A 26,117-nucleotide genomic window follows, 5' to 3' on the forward strand; every position below is an offset into this window, starting at 1 on the left:
ACCCACCTCAGCCTCCCAAAGTGCTGGGATTATAGGCATGAGCCACCATGCCCGGCCTATTTATTTACATTTTTAACAGAGGCTTTATTTGCCGGCGTAGTGGCTCACGCCTGTAATCCCAGCACTTTGGGAGGCCAAGACGACGTCAGGAGATCGAGACCATCCTGGCCATGGTGAAACCCCGTCTCTACTAAAATGCAACAAATTAGCCGACGGGGTCGGGGGCAGCAGGGAGCGTGCCTGTGGTCCCAGCTACTCAAGAGGCTGAAGCAGGGGAATCACTTGAACCTGGGAGACAGAGGTTGTAGTGAGCTGAGATTGTGCCACTGCTCTCCAGCCTGGCAACAGAGTAAGACTCCGTCTCAAAATAAAAACAAGAGGCTTTATTTGAGAAACATAAAACGACAGAACACTGCATAGGCTACTTTATGTAATAGGCAGTAATAACATACATAAACACTCAGGTATACTAATGACAGTCACATCACAGTTCTGAGCAGACAAACTATATTTATCAAGAAATGGGTAAAAAGGGAAATGTATAAAGACCTATCACTGTGGTTGGCAATTCTGTGCACCCAACTTTATGGCTATAGTCATCTGAAATACCATGGCACATGACCAGAGTCTTTTGATAAGATCAATCAAAAACCTGATGGGTCACCACGACAAATACAGTTAGTTGCCCAAAGAGCTGAAATCTCAAGAAATTTTATCTTTTACAAATGCAGATGTCCAAAAAGGACATTTCTTTCTTTTTTGAGGAAGTTTCAGCATTTTTACATACACACACAATGCTTACACATGTTGACACAAAGTCAGTATTGCAATTATGCAGGGTTTTGTTTTTCTTTTTCTTTTTGAGATGTAGTTTCACTCTTGTTGCCCAGGCTGGAGTGCAGTGGTGCAATATAGGCTCACTGAAACCTCTGCCTTCCAACCTCAGGTGATCCACCTGCCTCAGCCTCCCAAAGTACTGGGATTACAGGCATGAGCCACCACACCCAGCTGTGCAGTTTTGTGATGTTAAATTTATGATGTCCAAAGCAGCAGAAAAAGTCTGCTGCAGCTCTGAGAGAGAGTACAGTCCACTTTCTGACTTGTTCTCTCCTGGCCCTGAGCTGATGGATAGTGCTGCTGACATTGAGGACTAATGTTCCCCACCTGGTCTGCTCAGACTCATGCATTAGTCTCTGAAAACACCCTCTCAGACACACCCAGAGGACTTCTTTACCAGGCTTCTAGGTATTCCTTAATCCAGTCAAGTTGACACCTAAAGTTAAGTTCACAAATCCACCCCTGTCAACTTGATACCGATGCGCAGCTCCTTAAACCATATTTAATTTCCAAATAAAGACAATAGCAAGGAGTAGTTCGCCTAATATGACAACTATCCTGCACACAAACAAAAATACAGTAATCCCTTCTCCAGAATTCAGCTTTCAGGATTTCAGCATTCAGTATGTTAATCTCTCAGGACTGTGATTTTTGGGATTTTAGACTTTAGGGATTTTGGTCTTTTAGGATTTCAACGTTCAGGATTATGGCATTCAGGGTTGTGTCTTTTAGAATTACAATCCTGACCCAAGTAAGAGATATGTGGCTCTCTGGAGAACATTCCAGGCAGCTGGCACAGGAAGTACAAAGACTGAGGCAGGAGAATAATGTTTGAAGGACAACAGGCAAGTCAGTAGGAAAAATGCATTGAGCAAGGAGGAAGTAACAGGTATGGTCAGGGTGGGGAAGAGGATCGAAGAGATCACTGTAGGTCACTGTTACAGAAGAAACTGACTCTAGGGAGGGGAATGAGGCAAGCATGGGGGACTCAGTTTGCAAAAATGTTGTACTGTGTGCACATAGGGCTTTTATATTACTTTAGTTTTTTTTTTTTTTTAATGTTGTACTGTGTGCACACATTTTTTATATATTACTTTAGTTTTCTTAGGCCCAGTATACTGAAGAGTACAGGCAGTCCTCTATCTGTGTACATTTGATTCCCTAGCATGGTAAACAAATTGCTTTCTGCTCCTCTACAGCAAATTCTGAGCTTGAGGCCAGATAAATTGATAAATTGTCTTCAGGCTGTCGTAGGCTAGGAACTGTGATGAACTCCCAGAGCACAAGTGGGGAGGGCCAAAGGAGTCTGTGTACAGCAAGGGAAAGGGCCCAGAGTGTGGCTGTAGGACCCATTTTACAGTCTCAAAGTAGATAGATTTACATCTTGGTCACTATTGATTCTTTGTGACCTTATCTGCTTATGACTTCAAGAATTAAGGTTCATTCTGTAGAAAACAATTTGTAGAACCTGTTTCTGAAGCTAACTAGGTCTATACCAGCATCTCAGGGCACAGTGATGCCCAGGTCTGTCTTCCCTGTTCTAACTGCTGATTACATGGAAAAGAAGGCATCCTGTCAAAGCCTGAAGCTGCATATTTTCTGTGTTTTGCTGAGTCACTACCTAAATGCATCCTTTTGGATTTTCAGAATCTACATACCTGGATTTACTCTGTCAGTATCACATTTTTTTTTTTTTTTTTTTTGAGACAGAGTTTCGCTCTTGTTACCCAGGCTGGAGTGCAATGGCGCGATCTCGGCTCACCGCAACCTCCGCCTCCTGGGTTCAGGCAATTCTCCTGCCTCAGCCTCCTGAGTAGCTGGGATTACAGGCACGCGCCACCATGCCCAGCTAATTTTTTGTAGTTTTAGTAGAGACGGGGTTTCACCATGTTGACCAGGATGGTCTCGATCTCTTGACCTCATGATCCACCCATCTCGGCCTCCCAAAGTGCTGGGATTACAGGCGTGAGCCACTGCGCCCGGCCAGTATCACATTTAATGTTACAGAAGTCTCAGGGAATGAGTGGAAGATTTACCTGCCGACTAGCTGTGGCCCCTTAAGCATTGAGCCTCTGCAGAGTGAGTGGGGAAATGGGCACCTTCCTAGCTCTTCCCTTTATGCAGTCACCCTTGAGTGTTCATCCACTCTGTTACAGATGGGTCACAAATAGACATCTCATTCTGATGCACACTAAAGGCTTGTGTTTCCAGGAGGGTGCAGCCCCTCTCCATCTTGCTGACCTGCCACCATTTCAGACATGGTATACACCAGTGGTGTCCAGTCTTTTGGCTCCTCTGGGCCACATTGGAAGAAGAAGAATTTTCTTGGGCCACACATAAAATACACTAACACAGCCAGATGCAGTGGCTCACACTTGTAATCCCAGCACTTTGGGAGGCCGAGGCAGGCGGATCACCTGAGGTCAGGAGTTCGAAACCAGCCTGGCCAACATGGCGAAACGCCATCTCTACTAAAAATACAAAAATTTAGCCAGGCGTGATGATGGGCACCTGTAATCCCAGCTACTCGGGAGACTGCGGCAAGACAATTGCTTGAAGCCGGGAGGCAAAGGTTACAGTGAGCTGAAATCACCCCATTGCACTCCAGCCTGGGCCACAGCGAGACTCAGAAAAAAAAGAAAAATACATTAACACTAATGATAGCTATGAGCTAAAAAAATAAAATTAAATTAAAAAAAATCGCAAAAAAACAATCTCATAATGTTTTAAGAAAGTTTACAGATTTGTGTTGGGCCGAATTCAAAGCCGCCCTGGGCCTCAGGTTGGATGAGCTTGGTGTACACCAAACCACTCATCAGCTCCTCCCCGCTCCACCTCCTTCCTCCCGACCTCTCCACTTACCCCTCACCCACCCTCTCTGCTTAACTTTCCTAGTTCTCAGCAATACCAGCTTCCTTTAAGGTATGAAATTGCAGGGATGCCCACGTCGCCTTCTTCCATGCAGCCACCAGGTGACATCCCTTCTTTCAGTATTTTCTTCAGCTCCACCTCTCCCTTTGCTTTTCTTTTTTTCTTTTCTTGCCATTTCCCAAATCCAGTCTCTCCCCCAACCTCCTTCACCCACTCTCATCTTCTGTAGGAAACATTTCTTTATCTTCCCTCAATCTACATTCTTCTCTCTGGCCTCCAGGGGTCTCTGGACTGTGGACCCTCTCAGCCCTCAGGCTGTCTCTGCCCTGGGACGTAGACCTCTTGGTTCGTGAGACTTATCTTCCTCTGTTTTCCACACACACCACACCAAGTTCCACCTCCCTGCCTTTGCCCATGCTACTGTCCCACCCTGTAGTACCCTTGTTCCTACTTAGCAAGCTTTCTAAACGTCAAGACCTAGCTCAACGTTTTTTCTTTTTTTCTTTTAAGGGACAGGTCTGGCTTTTTTGGCCAGGCTGGTCCCAAACTCTGAACTCAAACAATCCTCCCACCTTGGCCTCCCAAAGTGCTGGGATTACAGGCGTGAGCCACCGTGCCCAGCCCCAACCCAACTTTTACCTTTGATGAAGCTTTCTCTGAACTTCAGTATCATAGTTCTTCGAACTATTTGTCTTCTTGCTCATGTTCTCATGTTTTTAATCTTGTTTCTAGTAGATTGTAAACTCCTTTGGTATAGTGTCAGTATATAATACTTTGTTGCTGATCCAAACAGTACAGGACACTCAGAGTTGATTAGCTGATGTGAAATAGATATTTGTCCCAATTTTGTGGGTTTCTTTTCTCTTTTTTTTTTTGAGACAATCTTGCTCTGTTGCCCAGGCTGGAGTGCAGTGGCATGATCTTGGCTCACTGCAGCCTCTGACTCCCGGGTTCAAGTGATTGCCAGCTAATTTTTGTATTTTTAGTCAAGACAGGGTTCCACCATGTTGTCCAGGCTGGTCTCAAACTCCTAATCTCAAATGATCCACGTGCCTTGGCCTCCCAAAGTGCTAGGATTGGAGGCGTTAGCCACCATGCCCAGCCTTCTTTTCTTTCTCTCTCTTTTTTTTTTTTTTTTTTTTTTTTTTTTTTTGAGCCCAGGCTGGAGTGCAATGGCAAGATCTCGGCTCAATGCAACCTCTGCTTTCCAGGCTGAAGTAATCCTTCCACTTCAGCCTTCCAAATAGCTGGGACTACAGACATGCACCACCATGCCTAACTAATTTTTTTTATTTTCTGTAGAAGTGAGGTTTCTCCATGTAGCCAAGGCTGGTCTTGGACTCCTGGGCCCAAGTGATCCGCCCATCTTGGCTTCCCAAAGTATTGGGATTATACGCGTGAGCCATCTTACCCAGCCTGTTTTTTTATTTTCAAGGTATACTTTTCAGGTATATTATTTGATTAGCACAGGTAGAGACCCGTTTTTTATTTATTTTTAGTTTAATTTATTTATTTTGAGACAGAGTCTTGCTCTGTTGCCCAGGCTGGAGTGCAGTGGCTCGATCTTGGCTCACTGTAACCTCTTCCTCCTGGTTCAAGCAATTCTCATGCCTCAGCCTCCTGAGTAGCTGGGACAACAGGTGCGCGCCAACACATCCAACTAATTTGTTTTGTTTTGTTTTTTTGAGATGGAGTCTCGCTCTGTCGCCCAGGCTGGAGTGCAGTGGTGCGATTTAGGCTCACTGCAAGCTCTGCCTCTCGGGTTCAAGCAATTATCCTGCCTGAGCCTCCCAAGTAGCTGGGATTACAGGTGCATGCCACCATGTCCTGCTAATTTTTTGTGTTTTTTTAGTAGAGATGGGGTTTCATCATGTTGGCCAGGCTGGTCTCAAACACCTGACCTCGTGATCCACCCACCTTGGCCCCCTGAAGTGGTGGGATTACAGGCATGAGCCACCATGCCTGGCCCTAATCTTTGTGTTATTAGTAGAGGCAGGGTTTCGCCACGTTGGCCAGTCTGGTCCCAAACTCCTGACCTTGAGTGATCCAGCTGCCTTGGCCTTCCAAACTGCTAGGATTATGGGCATGAGCCACCATACCCAGCCAAGGCTCATTTTTAAAAGCCAGATTCTATTAGACCTTGCCTTTCAAGATTATGACTTGTGCATACTGGCTAGTTTCAGAGTGGGCTCGCTTTTCACTTTGCCTTTGCCTCTTTGGGATAGCCTCTGGGGGCACTCAGAAGGAACTAGGAACCCTGTGTTCCTCGAATGGGATTCTACATGACGTGGCTTTGTGGGCTCCTGACTCTACCAGATTCTAACTGTGTGATTTATGCAGCCCTCTTAAAAACCCCTTTGTGCCTCGATTTTCTTCAGTTGTAAAACAGGAATGATACCACATTTCAATGATTCTTAGACTCACTTTTTAGGTACCATTTATAATTTTAACATCTCAAATCAAAATTTTTCTTATAATCAATGGTATGTCATTTTTCTTTTTTAGTAGCGCATAAAATAATGGTATGTTTTACAATCAGTGAAGCCTTAGATTTGATAAAATACAGTAATATCCACCATTCAATTCTTTGAGGGTTGGAGTTAGTGAATAATTGCTTAGTTCAATAAATGGTGAATTTGTCTTTATTGTACTTTTTTCTTGCTAGTCTCTCTGCCTCCTGTATTGTACCCTAAAACTATCCTTTACACACCTGCCTAATGATGTATTTTAAAATGTATTTGTGACTAATTCCCTTGCTTAAATGATGGATCCCCCCACCTGCAGTGATTCTTGAGGAGAAGGACATGCTTCACTCCTCTCCACCACCTTCCTCTAAATCCTGTGATAGTTCAGTGACACTTAGTGATTGAGGGAAGGGTATCATTCAAGTGAATTTTCATGAATGTTTTTTTAAAAAGTTAGGGACCACGGCCAAAAGGGTGAAGCCACAGCCCCTTCTCATGTACAGAGACCTCCATGAGCATGCCAGCCTGCCTCTGGGCATGCTCTCTCAGGCTGGGCGTGCTCATGGAGGTCTTTGTACTTTACGCTCCAATGATACTGAACTATTTATGTGACTTGTCTTTAGGGATGTTACAGTTTCATAAGTCTTTGATCCAACATGTAAAGGGCAAGCGGATGGAATGAGGCCCAGGGCTGTTCCATGGGCAGCAATTTAGAGGGAGCAGGAACCGTGGGGATGGAGACAGTCTCCTTAGAAACAGATTTGTGAGGTCTAGGTATGGCATTTGGATTTTATTTATTTTTTTTTTGATAGCCAAATTGTGCTTCACTTATCTGCCTGCCTATGTGGTCAACTTAGGTGGAGTGATAGAATCCCAGGGTAGAGGCCAAGGACTTATTTGCCGTTGCTCCAGAGGACACAGGTAGGATCCGGGTGGAAATTATTTGATGCTTATAGTAGCTCAGTGCAGTTAAAAACTCTCTGCCAGTTGTTGCTGCTCAACAGCTGACTCAGCAGCTTGGAAACAGTAGTGTACTCTCTGCACGGAGGCAAAGGACCTGTCACCAGAGTGAACGGTCTGTACTATTGCAGGAGCCAAAGAACACAGTCCTGCACTGGGAAGGAGGTTAGTCAAGATGAGCTTGATTAATGACTACCAAACTCACCAACATCTATCACATACTTACTAAGAACCAAGAATCATAGATACCTAAGTGCCTCATTTATTTCCTACATCATCCTTTTTCATCTTTAGAATAAGCCTGGCAGCTAAGAACTCTGGTTCTCCCTATTTTACAGATGAAGAAACTGAGGTTTATTGGTAGGAAGCCTCATTTCTTCTAAGGTCATACAGCTGGTAAGTGATAGAACCAGATTCAGATCCTGGACTCTGATTCTGGACCCGCTCCCACTACACTCTGCAATGCTGCCTGTAGTGTTTCTGCCTGCTTTGGCATCTTAAATGTGGGGAAAATGTGTTTGTGTCATGTTTTGTTGGCAGATAAGCAACCTAGGAAGGATAAAATTCAAGAGGACAAGGTCTGGATCATTTTTATACTTAGCACTGTGCTTGGCATTTGGGACCAGCAGTGCAAACAAGTAGGAGCCAAAGGAGGATGAAACACTGGGCTAGAAAGAAAAAGTGCTAGAACATTAAAAAAAAAAAAAAAGTGATTTCACAGAGAACCCTGACTCATAATAGGAATTGGTTGTTTTAAGGAAGTAATAATAGGTAGTAAGTATACTTTGCTGCAGTCAACTATATATACTCAAAGAGCACAAAACGTGAGGCCAGTGAGTGAGTGATTCTTTTATTAATTAAAAAAGAAGATGAACCAGGCTTGGTGGCTCACGACTGTAATCACAGCACTTTAGGAGTCCAAGGCATGCAGATCACGAGGTCAGGAGTTCAAGACCAGCCTGGCCAACATGGTGAAACCCCGTCTCTACTAAAAATACAAAAATTAGTCAACATGGTGGCGCACATCTGTCATCCTAGCTACTCAGGAAGCTGAGGCAGGAGAATTGCTTGAACCCGGGGGTGGAGGTTGCAGTGAGCCAAAATCGTGCCACTACACTCCAGCCTGGGCAACAGAGTGAGACTCTGTCTCAAAAAAAAAAAAGCTGAATTAGTCGAGCATGAAGAATAATGAATGAGTTGCTAGGTAATTTGCCATTCTCTCTGCCAGGATGCCTTCTTCATTTGCCAGTTAAGTTTTAAGGCCACCCTTCTCTGAACTAACATAGCACTTTGTACTTGGGTCATAGTATTTATCACACACTTCCTTTTATTATAGTTAATTCTGTGCATGTTTAATCTTGCTTGCTTGATTCTAAACCCTTTAAGAACAGGGTCCACATCTTATCTTCATTTCCTTCTTCCAGCTCCTGTCATTCTGTTATGTTAAGCATTTTTGAAAATAGACATTGTTAGAGATTATGTTCTTTTAGTGAAAAATTGGCCAAGTGCAGTAATCCCAGCACTCTGGGAGGTTGAAGCAGAAGGCTTGCTTGATCCCAGGAGTTCAAGAGCAGCCTGGGCAACATGGTGAAACCCTGTCTCTACAAAAAATGCAAATATTAGCTGAGCATGGTGATGCACTCCTATGGTCCTAGCTACTCAGGAGGCTGATGTAGGATCACTTGAGTCTGGGAAGTCAAGGCTGCAGTGACCCATGATCACACCACTGCTCTCCAGCTTGAGTGGTCATGACAGAACAAGACCCTGTCTCAAAAAAAAAAGAAAGAAAGAAAGAAAAATCAATGAATGCCTTGAACCTAACACACTACCTTTTTTGTGGTAGGTACAGTGGGCTCACTGAAACAAATTGGGGCTAGGGATTGAATGTCTTGTGGGATTTTATGACAAGACGACATCTAGAGAAAGCCATGGAAATGTCCAGTCTGAAGATCCAAAAGTTTATAAAAGTGATTCAGAAAACACTAGAGCAGGTGAAAGGGAAAACAGAACTTTACAAAGCAAGTTGCTTTCTTGGCTTTCTTCAGAGCTGCTTAGGACCAGACAGCTCTGTGTGCCTGAGAGTTCCTGAAGGAATTGCAGCATTAAAATACAGTTTATTAGTAGATATTAACAGTGAGGTGCAAAAAAGCACTCCCCCCCACAAAAAAAAAGCTCAGTTACGTTCAGAATATTCTTTTTTAGAAATCATGGGAGTATGTAATACACTTTTGAAGGTTTCTATTAAAATGATTTAATGGTGATTTTATGTCAACTCTTTCATGCATAGTTTTGTCTCCCTGACTAGAAGTCAGCTTTTCAGTGCAGTGAAATTTGCCTGCTGCTTGTTCTTGTGCTTCATACAGTTCACTGCAGTTATACCTACAGAGACATCCAGCCAATAGTCACTGAATCTAGCTACATATGCTCATTTTTAAGCAAAAGAGATGCAAGGGAATGAGGCTAGGCAGTCCTTGGCAGGCTTTAAAACACCAATGAAACATTGGACTTTGTAATGAAAATGTGAGTGAGAGAGAAAAAGGCATATGTACCAGGCCCTCAATTCTACTCATAAAGATATCTCCTTCCCCTTTTCATGTCTTTCTAAAATGAATGATATGGGAACTAGAGTCCGACTCTGGGCCAAGATGACTCTCAGATGACTTTCTCTTCCCCTGTCAGTGCTGAGTCCTCTCAGAGCATCTTGTTACCCTTTGACTCATTCATAGCCACCATGCCCTCAAGTATAGACAAGAAAATGATGCATTTTCTGCCTCTCAACAGTCTCTTCCCTACTTGTTCTCCGAAGCCCTTTCCTAGGAATTAATGAAACCAGCTATACCATGAAGGAGTAGAAAAAGCTTCCAGCACTCAGCTTTTTATATGGTAGACTAGATGTCTTGTCAGTGATGAACAATTCTTTTTTAAAGCTTGACTGTTGCAGAATTGGCATCCTCATGTTTTCATACAAGCACTGTGACCATGCTCTTTTATATTTGATTGGTATTTTTATCTTCTGTGTATGACACATTTATTTTGAGGATGACTCCACAGTGGGAGTGTGAGTCCCTGTCTTTTGTAGCACAGCAGGCATTTGCCCTCCAGTGTACGTCACCCAGAGAGGGATTGATATAGATTAGAGGTTTCTATGAATGTGATTAAGCTTGGGATGTAGTGTGCATTAACGTGCTGCTAGTGCCTCAAAAGATTTTACTTGCCTTCTCTGCCTGTTAGATGGGATCCTGCCATCCCAGTCCAGAACTACATTTTATTATAAAAACAGTATTGTTCATATTAGGTGTAGTGGCAGGGGTGCTCTCTGGTACCACATTTTGGGTCAGTTTATGAATTTAAGTCTGCTTTCATTAGCTGCTAGCCTGAGAACATTACTTACTACATTTATAGAAAAATGCATTGTAAATTTAAATACTTAAACTTTTGGAACATGACTCATTTAAGGTTTGGAGACTATGTGGTTTTGTTTTTTTGTTTGTTTGTTTTTGAGACAAAGTCTCACACAGTTGCCCAGAGTGGAGTGCAATGGTGCAATCTCGGCTCACTACAACCTCCACCTCCTGGGTTCAAGTGATTCTCCTGCGTCAGCCTCCCAAGAAGCTGAGATTACAGACACCTGTCACCACACCCGGCTAGACTATGTGTTTTCACTAGAGTAAAAAGTAATTGCTTATGCCGTCTTCTGTATTATCTTTAGGTTTCAGATCAGTCTGTTATTAAGTGATGATGTCTGTTGACATGGGATTCGATTCAGAACTCTCTTTGATTTCAGTCAGAAACAACCAGGGATGGAACCCTTGAAGATGATGGAATCCTCTGACCTTCTGGAGGGCTGTTGGAACTGACTGGTCTCCACCTCTGGTAGTTCCAGAGCTAGGTTCCTGAGGCACATCTTATACTTGAAGTGACATTTTTATTTTTCCTCTTAGACTCATATTTTCCTCTTAGAGTCAATTCTGATATGAAACTAGCAGGCTCATTTTACATTTTAATCTTTTTTTTTTTTTTTTTTTTTTTTTTTTTTTTCTCAAACAGTATCTCACCCTGTCTCCCAGGCTGGAGTATAGTGATGCAATCACAGTTCACTGCAGCCTTGACTGCTAGGCTCAAGTGATCCTCTTACCTCAGCCTACCAAGTAGCTGGGACTACAGGCTTGTGCCACCATACCCAGCTAGTTTTGTTTTGTTTTGAGATGGGGTTTTGCTCTTGTTGCCCAGGCTGGAGTACAATGGCATGATATCAGCTTATTGCAGCCTCTGCCTCCTGGTTTCAAGCAATTCTCCTGCCTCAGCCTCGAGAGTAGCTGGGATTACAGGTATGGGCCACACCACGCCTAGCTAATTTTGTATTTTTAGTAGAGACGGGGTTTCTCCACATTGATCGGGCTGGTCTCGAACTCCCAACCTCAGGTGATCCACCTGTCTGGCCTCCCAAAGTGCTGGGATCACAGGCATGATCCACCACACCCGACAGCCTAGCTAGTTTTTAAACTTCTTTTTAAATAGCGACTGAGGTCTCACTATGTTGGTTAATCTGATCTTGAACTCCTGGGCTCAAGCAGTCCTCCGGCCTAGGCTTCCCAATACGCTGGGATTATAGGCATGAACCACTATGCCTGATCTTGATCTACTTTTGTCTGTAGAGGTTAACTTTGTGTTGCAGGCAGTAAGTGGGTCCAGTTATAGAAGCAAGTACCTTAAGGGATGGGAATGAGGTGACAGCATCCTAGACAAGAAAAAATGAGGCTGGGTGTGGTGGCTAACACCTATAATCCCAGCACTTTGGGAGGCTGAGGTCGACAGATCCCCTGAGGTCAGAAGTTTGAGACCAGCCTGGCCAACATGGTAAAACCCCATCTCTACCAAAAAAATAGAAAAATTAGGCGTGGTGTTGTGCGGCTGTAGTCCCAGCTACTGGGGAGGCTGAGGCAGTAGGATCACTTGAATCCGGGAGGTAGAGGTTGCAGTGAGCAAGATCAGGCCACTACACTCCAGCCTGGGTGACAGAGTAAGACCCTGTCTCAAGAAAAAAAAAAAAAAATGAAGAGACACAGATGTCCAGAGGTGGGAGTGGAGAGTGGAGAGACTCAATAGCAGGTTAAATTGTCTTTAGAGGAGCTGACATTTTGACTACAATACTCATTCCTACTGTTGACCGTTTTGAGGGGTTCCGAGAGGAAACTTTAAATGGGACAGAGCTAAAAAAAAACAACTTTGACTCATTAAAATGTGGCCATAAACTTATGTATCTTGATCTTGGAAAACATCAGTATCTATGCTTCATTTTACCTTTTTAGATTTCAGATTTATCAACCAAAGTATTTTCTCTATTGCCTTCCCCTTATATCAAGATATCCTGTTGGTTTATTGGGGTTATTCTAATCTTTATGTCAGACGAAACTCATCCTGGTTGTAATTAGTTTTAGGTTAAGTTACCATTGGATTTGGTAAGAACTAAAATATCAGTAGCACTTTTTGTTTTTTTTTTTTTTTTTTTTAATAGAGATGGGGTTTCTCCTTGTTAGGCTGGTCTCAAACTCCTGACCTCAGGTGATCCGCCTGCCTTGGCCTCCCAAAGTGCTGGGATTTCAGGCATGAGCCACCGCATCGAGCTGCACTTTTGTTTAAACTCTGTTAACAAACACTTCTGAATGAATTTTGCTAGTGTCATTATTTCCCATGCTTGCTGGGTAGAAAGTTGAATTATTATTATTTGATAATTCATATTTGTTCAGTGCACACTGTCTGAGGCTGGGTTTAGGCCTCTTGAAAACAGCCTCTTGGCTTCTATTCCTGTGGTTTCAAATCCATCTGAATGACTCACATTTCAGATTTGCCTTCCTGCCAGCCTCCCTGTGTTGTTTTGTGACTTTATCTCTCAGTGTTCTCAGATATTTACCTAGATTTCTGCAGGCATCCTCAAGGTCAGTCCATCAGCCAACTTCTCTTGTTTAACAGAACCCTTCTTTGCGCCCTGACTGTACCTCCAGTTCTTTAGGTACATGAGTTCAGTATTGGTTCTTGACTGCTTGCTCCCCACACCCATGCTTGGCAGCCTCCAACTTTCTCACATCCCCTCTATCTCCACTCAGAGAAATGTTAGCCATCTTTCATGGTCAGCTTTATATTCAGTGGACAAGTCTGAACTGACTAGCAGTATTAACACGGGCAGCTGTTTGCTCATCCGTTGCTCAATTACACCACTTGAGTCATTTTGCTTACCAAAGGTCAGTTGTGATGTTTCCAGATCTGTTTATGCCAGTAAACTGGTACAGTAATTATGTAATTGATTAAATAATAAACAGATTAAACTATGAGGTAGAAAAGAAAATTATTCTGGCTGTGCGTGGTGGCTTATTGCCTGTAATCCTAACACTTTGGGAGGCCAAGGTGGGAGGATTTCCTGAGCTCACGAGTTCAAGACCAGTCTGGGCAACATGGTGAAACCCCGTCTCTACTAAAAATAAGCTGGGTGTGGTGGCGGGCACCTGTAGTCTCAAGCTATTTGGGAGGCTAAGGCAAGAGAATCGTTTGAACCTGGGAGGCAGAGGCTGTAGTGAACCGAGATTGCGCTACTGCACTCCAGCTGGGCAACAGAGTAAGAGTCTGTCTCCAAAAAAAAAAAAAAAAGGGAAAATAAAATTATTCTATGAAAACTAAGAAGAATTCTTTGGAAGGACAAATTACTTTGAAAAGGAAATGAAGTTGAATTAGGTTTGGGCAAGATAACTATGGAAGAGTGCAGGTAGAGGGATCCTGAAAATCTAGGGTCTCTGTACTTACTACAGTCTGACATCTAACTTCAGATAAACTGGAAATTGTAGATGATGCCTTCCAGGTGAGTTTTTTGCGACATTTTAATGGCATAGAACTCTACTCAGCAGAACAGATCCTTCTGGGCTGGGCACACTGGCTCACACCTGTAATCCCAATACTTTGGGAAGCTGCGGTGGGAGGATCCCTTGAGCTCAGCACTCAAGACCAGCCTGAGCAACATAGCAGGACCTCATCTCCACTTAAAAATTAAAATAAAACAAAAAATTGGGCATGTTGGCACATGCCTGTAGGCCCAGTTACTCAGAAGGCTGAGGCAGGAGGATTGCTGGAGCCCAGGAGTTCAAGGCTGTAGGCTGCAGTGAGCTATAATCATGCCCTACACTCCAGCCTATGTGACAGAGCAAAACCCTGTCTCAGAGAAAAAAAAAAAAAGAGAAAGAAGAGGTTTTTTTTGGCCCTAGTGAAAAGTTTACTGGCTCTCAAAATTTTGTTTATAGCAAATGATGATAGGTTTGGACCTTTACGGGAAAAGTAACAGTAAAAATCAGATTAACCATATCTTCATTACTTTAGTTACCAGTTTTAAATGCTGTCCATGGACTCTCTGTTGCTGAGGGCGAGGTAATCAGTGTTTGTATTCTACTTCCCTCCTTTTTTCCCCTCATCTCTTCCTAGTTTTTGCTAGCTGAAGTTTTCTACATTGTCAAAGCATGTAGTATTTATGCTCTGTTGTTACCCTGATCCTATTTTAGTCTTAGACCTGGAGTTACGTAGTTTCATTGCTTACCATGAGACTTCCTGCCATAGTTTTTTTGAGACAGAATTTCATTCTTGTTGCCCAGGCTAGAGTGCAGTGATCTCAGCTCACTGCAACCTGCTCCTGCGTTCAGGCAGTTCTACTGCCTCAGGCTCCCAAGTAGCTGGTAGTATAGGCACACGCCACTACTATCCAGTTAATTTTTGTATTTTTAGTAGAGACAAGGTGTCACCATGTTGACCAGGCTGGTCTTGAACTCCTGACCACAAGTGATCCACCCACCTTGGTCTCCCAAAGTTCTGAGATTACAGGCATGAGCCACCGCACGTGGCCCTGCCATAGGTTTTCCAGTCACCTCTTGGTTGGCACAAGTGCCCCCTTTTGTAGATTCCTTAAGAAGTACTTGGCCAGGTGTGGTCAAGTATTTTTGTGACAGAAACCCTGTCTCTAAAAGTACAAAATTAGCCGGTCGTGGTGGTGCATGTCTGTAATCTTGACTACTCTGGAGGCTGAGGTAAAAGAATTGCTTGAACCCAGGAGGCGGAGGTTGTGGTGAGCCGAGATCGCGCCATTGCACTCCAGCCTGGGAGAAAGAGCAAAGCTCCCGTCTCAAAAAAAAATAAAAGAAAAATAAATACTTGGGAACAATGGTCCCCATTCTGTTACCCTTGCTGGACAGTTGACTGGGGGTAAAGTCCTTGAGTCACACTTCTGGCCTTGAGAATTTTGTCAATATTGTTCCTTTTTCCTGTTAGCATTAAATATTAATGTGGACATTTTCATGATTTTGCCCCTCTTTTAAGTGATTTGATCTTTTTGCCTGGTTGCAGAAACCCAGAAATCTTACCTAAAGGTGTCTCTTGGCACTGCCTGTTCTGAATTTGTTTTCCCTGGGATACCGTGTGACCTTTCAATATGTAGACCCCAGTCCTCTTATAGTTCAGAAACATCTTGGATTCTATCTTTATGAACATATCTTTACATATCGTTCGCATTCATGTTAAAGTTGTCTTTTATGCAAATGTTGCATCTCCTTTCCTGTCTTCTGTAACTGTTCCTCTCTATTCCTTTTAGCCCTTTTTGGTTTCATTTATTTTTCCCGTATCTCCCCTTTTCCTAGTGTGTTTTTAGCACACGACTGTCTCTTCTCCCTTCACTTCTTCCAGTTTCACCTTCATTTCTGTAACAGTATTTTTCCTTTCACTTCTTTCCTCAGTTCTGCTCGTATACAGCTTGCCTTCTCTTCTTGTCTCCCTGCGTCTGCCAAAGCTCCTGCATTTCAGCTTTGAGCTCTTGTTTCATGAGGCAACTATTTTATCAAGTTTTCTTTTTTTGTTGTTGTGTAAAATACTGTTTTACCACTTTATCTAGGGAGCCCTTTTCCCAGTCTATGGTCTTAGTCTGCCATTTGGTTTTCCTATTTCTTTCCTAATTTTTTCTCGTATATTTATATAGATTCTGTTGAGGTTTCTTGTATATGCATCTTTAAATAGGCAGATTTTTCAGGAACCAGCTGTTTGCAGGATGCTTGTTGGGGGAGCTCCCAAGACTGTGTTCTGGGCTGGCTGCCGTTGTTCCCTTGCCTTGGGGTTCTGGGTGAGTTCATTTACCCTTTGTCTCTAGCCAGCCAATCGAGATAGGCAAGGTGTATCTCAGCATCTTCACATGCAAAGGATGTCTTCTCCACTGCCACAGAGTGTGAGACAAATGTAGCTGGTGTGATTTCTCATTTAGCCTCTACTTCAGGTCCAAGGACGTTCCTGCCTTCTTAAAACAAGGAACTAATTTGGTACCAGAGTGTGTCCTTCACCCACAGGAAGTACATATTTTTGCAGATGTTTCTGATATCTCCAGCTCCTGTGTCCTCTCCCTGTAGCACTCTTTCTTCTTTTCCTTCTGTGAAGCGAAGGAGTCCCTGCCTGAGCTCCCTGTTTTTGACAGCTTTTCTACCTGTTTGAGGGTTTGGAATTTTGGATATCCTCTAGTTATCACAAAAATGGAGTTTGCATTTTTATTTCTTCCTTTTGCATTTGGAACACATTTTGAACAGCATTTGAAAACGCTGACTTTATGGTACAGTGTTAAATAGAAGTTTTAACTGACTTTTTCTGTTAACCAGACTCTAGTCCCCATGACATCATATATTAGACCTTTTACTACACCTTCTCCATAAAGCCCCTACCACCACACTGTTGTCCATCTTCCAAGTCCCTTTTTTTTTTTTTTTTTTTTTTTTGAGATGGAGATTCGCTGTTGTTACCCAGGCTGGAGTGCAATGGCGCGATCTCGGCTCACCGCAACCTCCACCTCCTGGGTTCAAGCAATTCTCCTGCCTCAGTTGCCCAAGTAGCTGGGACTACAGGCACGCACCACCACGCCCAGCTAGTTTTTTGTACTTTTAGTAGAGACGGGATTTCACCATGTTGAACAGAATGGTCTCAATCTCTTGACTTCGTGATCCACCCGCCTTGGCCTCCCAAAGTGCTGGAATTATAGGCGTGAGCCACCGCGCCCGGCTTCATCTTCCAAGTCCCTAAAACCCAAGGAATATGCTACTCAGATCTATGAAAAGCCTTTCATTCATTCAGCATGCCTACTCTGGGCATTGTTCTAGGCCTTGGACATAAAGCATGAAAGCATTAATACAAGATCTTGACACACCAAAGGCAAGTCTTATGATTTCATATGGACTAGGGGTCAGGGATGAATAGAATGGAAGACATAGTTTGGGATTCTGAGGAAGTATGATGTAAAGGGTAGAACATGAGCTCTGGAATCAACACCATTCTGCTACTAATATACATGACATTGGGATCGTTTTATTGCCTTTTCCTCATATATAAAATGTATCAGTCTCTTCATAAATAAAATGAAGGCAGGCCGGGCGCAGTGGCTTACTCCTGTAATCCCAGCACTTTGGGAGGCCAAGGTGGGCCGATCATGAGGTCAGGAGATCAGGACCATCTGGCTAACATGGTGAAACCCCGTCTCTACTAAAAATAAAAAAAAATTAGCCGAGCATGGTGGTGGTGGGTGCCTGTGATCCCAGCTACTTGGGAGGCTGAGGCAGGAGAATCACTTGAACCCAAGAGGCGGAGGTTGCCGTGAGCCAAGATTGTGCCACTACACTCCAGCCTGGCGACAGAGAGAGACTCTGTCTAAAAAAAAAAAAAAAAAAAAAAAAGTGCAGGTATAGAGGACTGTTTCTCTCCTTTTTAATTAAATTGTGGTAGAATATGTGACATACAGTTTACCGTCTACCCCATTTTTAAGCTGACAGCAGATTGTCACTGCTGTCCGTCTCTAGAGCTCTTCATCTTGCAAAACAGCACCTCCAGACTGGAACAGCATCTTCCCCTGCCCACGGCAGCCCCAGTCCAGTTTCTCTCTGAATTTGACTACTCTGGGTGCCTCCCAGGAGTGAAATCACACAGTCTTCATCCTTTTGTGTGTGGGTCGTTTCACTTATCATACTATCTTCAAGGTTCATTTGTGTTGCAGCGTGTGTCAGAATTCCCTCCCCTTTTACAGAGTCTTAATTCAGATGAAAAAAAAAATTCCTTTCCTTTTTAAGGCTGCATAATATTCTGTTGCATTTATGTGGCACATTTTGTTGATCCATTTGTCTGTTGATGGACAGTGGGGCTGCTTCCACCTTTTGGCTGTTGTGAATAATTCTGCTATGAACGTGGGTATGCACATTCTCTTCAAGTCCTTACTTTCAGTTCTTTTGAGTGTGTACCAAAAGTGGAATTGCTGGACCATATGGTAATTCTGTTTTTAATTTTTTGAGGAACCACCATACTGTTTTCAGAGTCCTGTTTCTTGATGGGGAAATATAAACAGTGGAATTTCCCCAGGCAATAATTTTAAAACCGGTCTTGTTTAACATTTTGTAAATTATCTAAATATGAGACTTTTACCATTAAATCTTCATTTGGATATAGCTAATGAATAATTCATATAAAATGCGAAAACGCCTCATGAGAGAGTGTGTGTATGTAGACAGAACAGTGGTTGATAAGGCTGTGTGGGCACACATACAAGGAATACATTTGATTTATTTCACTGTGTCCTCAAGATCAGAAGTCCTTGCACTTACTGAGGGTAAAATACAGGGAGCCGAGCCAATGCCAGAGGACTTCAGATGCCAAAAGTACACAAGTCCCAGACGCGCAGACATATCTTTCTTCTTCACTCTCCATTGCTTACACAGTCAACTGCTGGTTGCCTCTAGACCCTAGACCAGTGGTTCTCAGCTGGGGTGAGTCTGACCGCGAAACACATATGACACTTCTGGAGACATTTTTGATGGCCAAGCTGGAGGAGTGCCACTAGCACCTAATGAGTAGAGACCAGGGATGCTAGTGAACAGGCCACAGTGACAGCACAGCCCCACAGCAGAGGATTATCCAGCCCCAAATGTCACTAGCACCTGGCTGAGAAGCCCTGTTCCAGAAACTATATTCTCAACCCAAACTATATTCTCAGCCTTGTCTTAGGCTCTCTCTTGCGTAAATAAAGTTGCCATCCCAGCCAGATCCAGGAGCTCCGCATACCTGCCCATACGCCAGCTGAACTGCTCCTTCCAATGCCTTCTACCTGAACTTTTTTTCCCTGCTTCTCTGAGGTCAGAGCCCAGCTTCAGCCCTCCCACTGTCTCTGTGAAGCTCTCTCATCTCTCTAGCCACTGTTCCCTTTCTTCTCTGACCTCCCCTAGGACTATCCCAATCATTTGGCAATTAGTTAATAATAGAAGGTTGTACTTGCTATCTTACCAACTTGACTGAACACACTGGTACACTGAGATTCGGCTTTGTTGGACCACTAGCTGGGTGGAACCTGAGCCCAAAGGTGAGCCTCATGCTTAGAAAGGTGTTTATGCTGAATTTGCTTTCTAATCTAAGTGGTAAGAAATGAGGTAAGGATGGCTGCAAAGGAATTGGGCTCTATCTTGCTCTGATCACGTCCCTCCATTGGAGCCCAGGCTGGAGGATCTGCCTTGTGGAAGGTGGGAGACGTTCATTTCAGCTGCTTGGATAGGGATTATTCTGTCATAGCTGGACCTACTACTTAATGACAGTCAGTGTAGATGGTGATAATATTAATAGTGAAAGCCATCATTTCTTACTTAGAACACAGTGTGTCCTGGGTAGCAGGCTAGGTGCACTACACACATTTATCTCATCCAGCCCTCACTGCAATCCTGGAAGGAAGCTGAAGCACTTTAAAGATAATTTGCCCAGGGCCACCCAGGTAGCAAGTAGCAGAGCCGGAATTTAAACAAGAGCTGTGTGACTTTGAAGCCTGTGCTCGTGCTACCACCTCTGCCTTGAGTGTAGCCAGGCATCTACTTCTATCCCTGCTGAGGGGAGAGATTCATGTTGTGATATGCCAAGACCTGGGAGGGACCCCTTGTGGTATCCCTGAAGAGGTGGATGAGCAGGAGGGCTTGAGTGTCTGAGTTGTGAATCAGGCCCTGGTGTCGTATCTGACCACTCTGCTGCTGCAGGACAAGGAAACCTTGTGGGCTACACCCTGACCACCACAGACTTTCCTGACTCTTCTGGTTTCTGCTTCCCCTTTAGGTACACTACATCCTCCAGGAGGTGGTAATGGGTGGGATGGTGTTGGAAACAAACATGAATGAAATCGTGGCTCAGATTGAAGCTCAAAACAGGCTGGAGAAATCCGAGGTGAGCAAGCAGCTGTGCTCTAGCCCTGGCTGGTTAGAGAAAATCTGGGCAAAAGCAGAAGGGTGTATATATGTTGGTTTATGTTGCTGTGAAACCTCAGGAAATGTTTTATACTCATCTTCTTTCTTCCTTGAGTCCATTGAAACTGATAGATTTGAAGGTCAACCAGCCTCGAAAATTGAACAGGTAACAAGGATTGAAACCTCAGACTTCCAGGGTAGAAGAGTGAATGGAAAAGCCAGATGGCAGAGGAAGGCACACAGATTCTGGCCTGGGGGCTATGGCCCATGTTTGTGGTTTGTAATTCCTCCTTTCAAAGCCGCTGGCTCCCTGGAGGGACCCAGAGCCCTCTCCTTCTATTGCAGTGTGGTTTCCTAGTTTCTGTGCTCTCTGAGTCTCATCTCCCAGCAGCCATTTCTCGTGGTGTCTTTCAGACCTCAGAGTTGCCAGTTTCCTTATTTCCAGTTAGCCTTATAAAAAACAACAGTAGAGTCTGGGCTAGGTTTGGAAATAACATACCCCAGTCCACCCCCACATGGTGCTGGTTTTGGTACAGATGTTCATGTGAATTCTGTCCCTTCCCTCTGAGGTCTCTCCATCCCCTTCCTTAGCCTTACCAGGGTGCAGAGGTTACACATGTATACTTTCACATGCAGAAATAGCTGACCAAATTACCTCTTTAATTATCTGAGTGTCTTAAAGAGCTTCTTTGCCTTGTATAACGGAACTTGATCTTGCGAAACCAGGAATTCTTCTTTCTGTGAGGACTGGCAGTCCTGCTGAAGAAGCTTTTCCAGACCACAGCTATTGTGGCAGCTATAGTTCTTTCAGAAATGTAGGCTGGGAAGATTCCAGGAATAGTAAGTGAGTCAGAGGCAAGAGGGTTAGAAATGAGAAGGAATGGAGACTTGCTGGGTGAGGGCGGAATCGGAGTTGGTATTAGGAAAGAAAGCAATAGGGGAAGAAGGATTGTGACAGTCTTCATCCACCTTTCCCCTTCTCCCCACATGAGGGTGAGCCTGGCAGGTGGGATTGGCTGTAGATGTCCGTACTCTTTGCACTTTGTCACCAGCCCTTCTGTATCTGTGACCCCCACCTTCTGCATGTTACTGACCCCCAGCTTGTTGCCACATGACACGTCCAAAGCCAGCTCTCTTCATCGCACGTTAGTTGGCAAGCAGTTGCTCTAGAGCTGTGACTTTCCTTTTCCTTTTAAGAATTTCCCTGTGACTTTGCACTTTTCAATAAGAATCTTCAGTCTCTTGCAAAAAGTGCCCCTGACAAACCACCTGAGATGATTTCAGCATTTATTGAGCACCCACCATGTACCAGGCACTGTGAGATGCTGGTGCTGTGAAACTGCACAGGCCACACCCCCCTCTGAGGAGCGGGTGTCTGGTGGGACTGCAGGCCTTGCATCCCTGCGCCAAACCCCATGTAACCTCAAGATCGTTTTGTTGGCTACTTTTGAGGAATAAGGGGGGGGAATTAAAACTTCTGTTGTATGTGCTCAGTTTAGAATTTTTCTAGGGATCCCTCACCTGTTATTTGGTTTCTTGTTTTGTTTTTGCTTTTTTTTTTTTTTTTTTTTTTTTTTTTTTTTTTTTTTTTTATTTTTTTTTTTTTTTGCATTAAGCAGATAACACTGAGAATTTGTCTGATACTCACCTCTCATTTCTTCTCAGGGTGGCCTTTCAGCAGCCCCTGCACGGGCCGTGTCTGCCGTGAAAAACATCAACCTGCCTGAGATTCCTCGGAACATCAACATTGGCGATCTCAACATTAAAGTTCCCAACCTGTCCCAGTTTGTCTGAGGGTCAAGGATTGGGCTGAAATTGAGTCCTTAAGGCAAGCAAAGATGAGCACATCTGGAAACAGAACCCATTTTGAGCCTTAGAAGAGGGAAGCCTGAGATCCCAGAATCTTTGTGTCTTGGGAAGACTGTTTGACATGGAATGGGGACGGGATTCCTGTTGACCCAGTTCTCACATTTGCAGCCATGCCGCTCTCTGATGCACACGGCCACTGCAGATGTGAGGGGCCCTGCCTTCCTCAGCAGGAAGTCAGCGTGCCCAAGCCACTTGGACCTTTACCTCTCACACGGGCGCTCCCAAGGGAATGTCCTGCTTCCCAGAACCTCCTCACTAGGGCCAAGCCCCTTCTCTCACTAGAGTCTTCATCCTTAGCACCACAGGCTTCTGAGATCCCATGGCCTTCCCTTGCTGGTGAGGGGTCAGAGGCAGGTAGAAAAGGGCTGGCCCTACAGATCTGGGGATGTGGTGAGTGGCAAGTAAGGACAGGATTTTAGGAGAACCAGAGTCACCCGCTGGCTTTACTGAGATTGTTATACTCAGAATCCTTTTGTGTTTCTTTGAGATAAAGTCTTGCTCTGCTGTCCAGGCTGGAGTGGCAGTGGCAGGATCTCAGCTCACTGGAACCTCCACCTCCCGGGTTCAAGCAATTCTCCTGCCTCAGCCTTCCCAGTAGCTGGGATTACAAGAACCCACCACCACACTTGGATAGTTTTTATATTTTTAGCAGATAGAGGGTTTCACCATGTTGGCCAGGCTGGTCTCGAACTCCTGACCTCAAGCGATCCAGCCGCCTCGGCCTGCCAAAGTACTGGCGTTACAGGCATGAGCTTCCATGCCTGGCCTCCAGAATCCTCTTGTATTGCCAAACCTTTTGATTACCACCTCATGAAGAAGACGCTCCCTGCACTGCCCCAGTCCCACTTCTGTTCTCACAGGTGTTATGTGCAGGACACAATCCAAATCATAAAGCTAGCACAGACCATATTCCTGCTAATAGGGAAAGGGACCCTCCACACCCACACATGCCAGTGGTTCCTCCTCACAGAGGCGAGGTCCTGTGACTGTAGCAGGTTAAAGCTGACAACATGTGGAACATCCCAGAATTATGACTCTTCTCCAGTTTAAAATATATTCTCCTGACAGGAACAGAAGGTTCATTATGCGTTATGAATGAGCTGCCTCCATAGGAAACCCACTGCCACCTGTGCCAGCTTCTGGAGGGTGGGAACCTGAGCTGGTGTCGCCCCTCTGGGGCCTGGACATGACATGCACTGGCTGAAACTAGGAACAGGGCTGCCTCATTCTTTGAGTCTCTCATCGGACTAGCAGCCTGCATCTGCGGAGACTGCAGTCAGTGGCTTTGTGATATATGGAATAGTTACAGGACAGTAACCCATTTCCTACTTCTACCTGATCACATCGCGCCCTGCTGGGCCCTACCCCAAACAGCCCCCTTTCTGCTAGGCCTGGCCATGGCCCCCTACTTGCCACATTGAGGACTAACTCAGGGTATCTTGAGCCCTCTCAGATCCTTGTTTATTCAGGCCTCTGCCACATATAGAGCCAGCCTTCTCTCCCCACCGCCTCCACCACCATGGAGCCCACTTGGTAAAACCCTCTTCACCCAGCTTCACCAGAAAAGACAGCAGGGGAGCCAGGTTTGAACCAGCACAGCTAAATCTCATCTTGTGGACCAGTCTTTAGTAAGGGCGTTCCAAATAGGATGCAGCAATGATTGGCATGAATATTCAGATCAGAGGTGGGGCTAGTCCACGTTTAGCAATAGCCAAACTGGAGAGTCTCTGAGGTATGAGAGTCCCAGAAGGATTTGTCGGCTCCTGGCAGATGTTCTGATTTTCACCTTCCTGAGTCTCCCCTCCCGTAACAGGGGGCCAGTCTCACTGTGGTAATTGTTAGCCCAGGGTGCGCCGTACTCACATGCCAGCATGGTGGCATTGGCACTGGTAGGCTGGTGAATGCCATCTTCAGGGTTACGACTCTCCCTTCTCTCCATCTGCAGTCTTTCAGCAGAAGTTGGCAGATGTGAAAACAGGCCCCCTATAGGGAAGTAGTTCCATGAAAATGATTAATTCTTTCCAAAAGACTTAAAATTCTTTCCTATTTCAATTTTTCCTTTCAAAAAAGGAAATACATTCATGTAGTTCAAAACTTAAGAAAACAAAAGTCTGTTCAGCAAAAGACACCCACTCTGTTTCCCCAAACACCGAGCCCCATGCTGCATGCTCCAGGCCCCATCCTGGTAGCAAGAAGTGTTTCCAGTTTAAAGGTTAAGAAACAAAGTCCCAGCTGGGTGTGGTAGCTCACGCTTGTAATCCCAGCACTTTGGGAGGCCGAGGGAGGTGGATCTGAGGTCAGGAGTTCAAGACTAGCCTGACTAATATGGTGAAACCTGTCTCTAATTTATAAAAAAAAAAAAAAAAAAAAAAAAAAAAAACATTTTTTAATTTAAAAAAAAAAAAAAAAAAAAAAAAAAGAAAGTCCCAGGATTTTGATTTGGGATATCTTCCTGAGAGTGTGAGCTGTGTTCCATTTGGCACTGGTGGTTGACCTCGGCCCACTAGGATCATGCCGCCCTCTCCAGGGAGGAGGGCCTCCCCCTCACCCTGTGCAGTGGCACCCCTGCCTGGCACTGCCTGCCCTTGCTCAGTGTAACTTTCCTGTGGCACTCTGACGGACCAGAGATTTGGTTTCTGAAGTGACTGGCTGTTTACCCCTGCTGGGATATGAGTCCATCCAGGGCGGGGGGCTCATCTCTTGTTCAGCGCTGCATCCCAGCTGCTGTGCACCATGCCTGGTCCATGGTGTTCAATAAATCACTGTTGGATGAGTGAACGGCTGAGGCAAACGGCGGCTCATTCTCACAGTCTCAGCGTGCGCTTTCCAGGGCCCTGTGCTCAGCACTTGGGAAGGAGAACCAGGATGGTGGTGTTGGGAGCAGGAGGTGGGGAGGGCCCCATGATGGCCTGTGGAGCTGAGGGAGAGGAGGACGGCAGAGCTGGTGTGGCAGCTGGAGACCCTGTAATGAGGAGGCCCAAGGATGGGGCTCTCGAGAAGGAGGGAAGGGTTTGGGAGGGCAGCAGTCAGGAGTGGAGAGAGAGGGAGGGGGCTGGGAGGGCAGCAATCAGGAGTTTGGATGTGGATGTGGAACACATTAAGTTGGGGTTGCCCAGGCATCTCTGCAGGCAGATGTCCACCAGCCAGCTGGGAATCTGAGTGGGCAGGAGAGGAAGTGAGTCCACCCAGAGATGTTGATTGGAGCTGTGGCCAACGAACAAGAGGGTTGAGGACTGAGCCATGGGCAGGGGAGAGAGGAGCGTCTGGACAATGGGGCGACTTCACGTCAAGAGGGCACTTTCAACGGGAGGGAGACCAGGAAAAGATGGCCTCTCTCAGGCCATCTGGCTTCAGTGCAAAGAATGGATGAAAAGGGACAAAGGAAAAATTCTCAGGCCCAGTTAGGAGACCTTTGGTGGTGACCGAGGCCAGACCAGGGCAGGACAATGGGATGGAGAGGAGTGGAGGATTTGCGGGACATTCTGGGGTTAAAATCGACAAGACTTGGGGATTGTAACTGGGCAGGGAGGGAGGCATGAAGAAGGGAGGGGCAGGATGACCAGGGCCTTGGTGGATCCGAGGGCCCTGCTGTGGGTGGGCATTGTGGGAGGAGCAGGATGGAGGTGGATAATTTGAGTCTACAGAGAACACCCAGCACAGGAGGAGGCAACCCATTCAGAGAGGAGGCTGGGATTAGGAGAGTGAGGAGGCTGGGATTAGGATAGCGTGGAGGCCAGGGGAGGAGGCTGGGATTAGGAGAGACTGGAGGCCAGGGGAGGAGGCTGAGATCAGGAGAGTATGGAAACAAGGGAGGAGGAGGCTGGGATTAGGAGAGACTGGAGGCCAGGGGAGG

At 45.1% G+C, this 26,117-nt stretch overlaps 1 protein-coding gene across 2 annotated transcripts in view; it reads left to right on the forward strand.

The window, feature by feature from the left end:
- The window catches only part of AP3S2 (adaptor related protein complex 3 subunit sigma 2), a 68,170-nt gene extending 44,826 nt beyond the window's left edge, over positions 1–23,344 (forward strand). For both annotated transcript variants that reach the window (XM_037734647.1, XM_017517305.2), the window contains 2 exons: positions 20,268–20,375; positions 22,061–23,344. In XM_037734647.1, coding sequence (XP_037590575.1) covers positions 20,268–20,375; positions 22,061–22,189 — 237 coding nt within the window. In that variant the 3' untranslated portion in view covers positions 22,190–23,344. The remainder of the gene's footprint in view (positions 1–20,267; positions 20,376–22,060) is intronic.
- The last annotated feature ends 2,773 nt before the right edge of the window (positions 23,345–26,117 follow it).

Source organism: Cebus imitator, unplaced genomic scaffold (genome assembly GCF_001604975.1).
Source record: "Cebus imitator isolate Cc_AM_T3 unplaced genomic scaffold, Cebus_imitator-1.0 Scaffold19, whole genome shotgun sequence".
NCBI lineage: Eukaryota > Metazoa > Chordata > Mammalia > Primates > Cebidae > Cebus > Cebus imitator.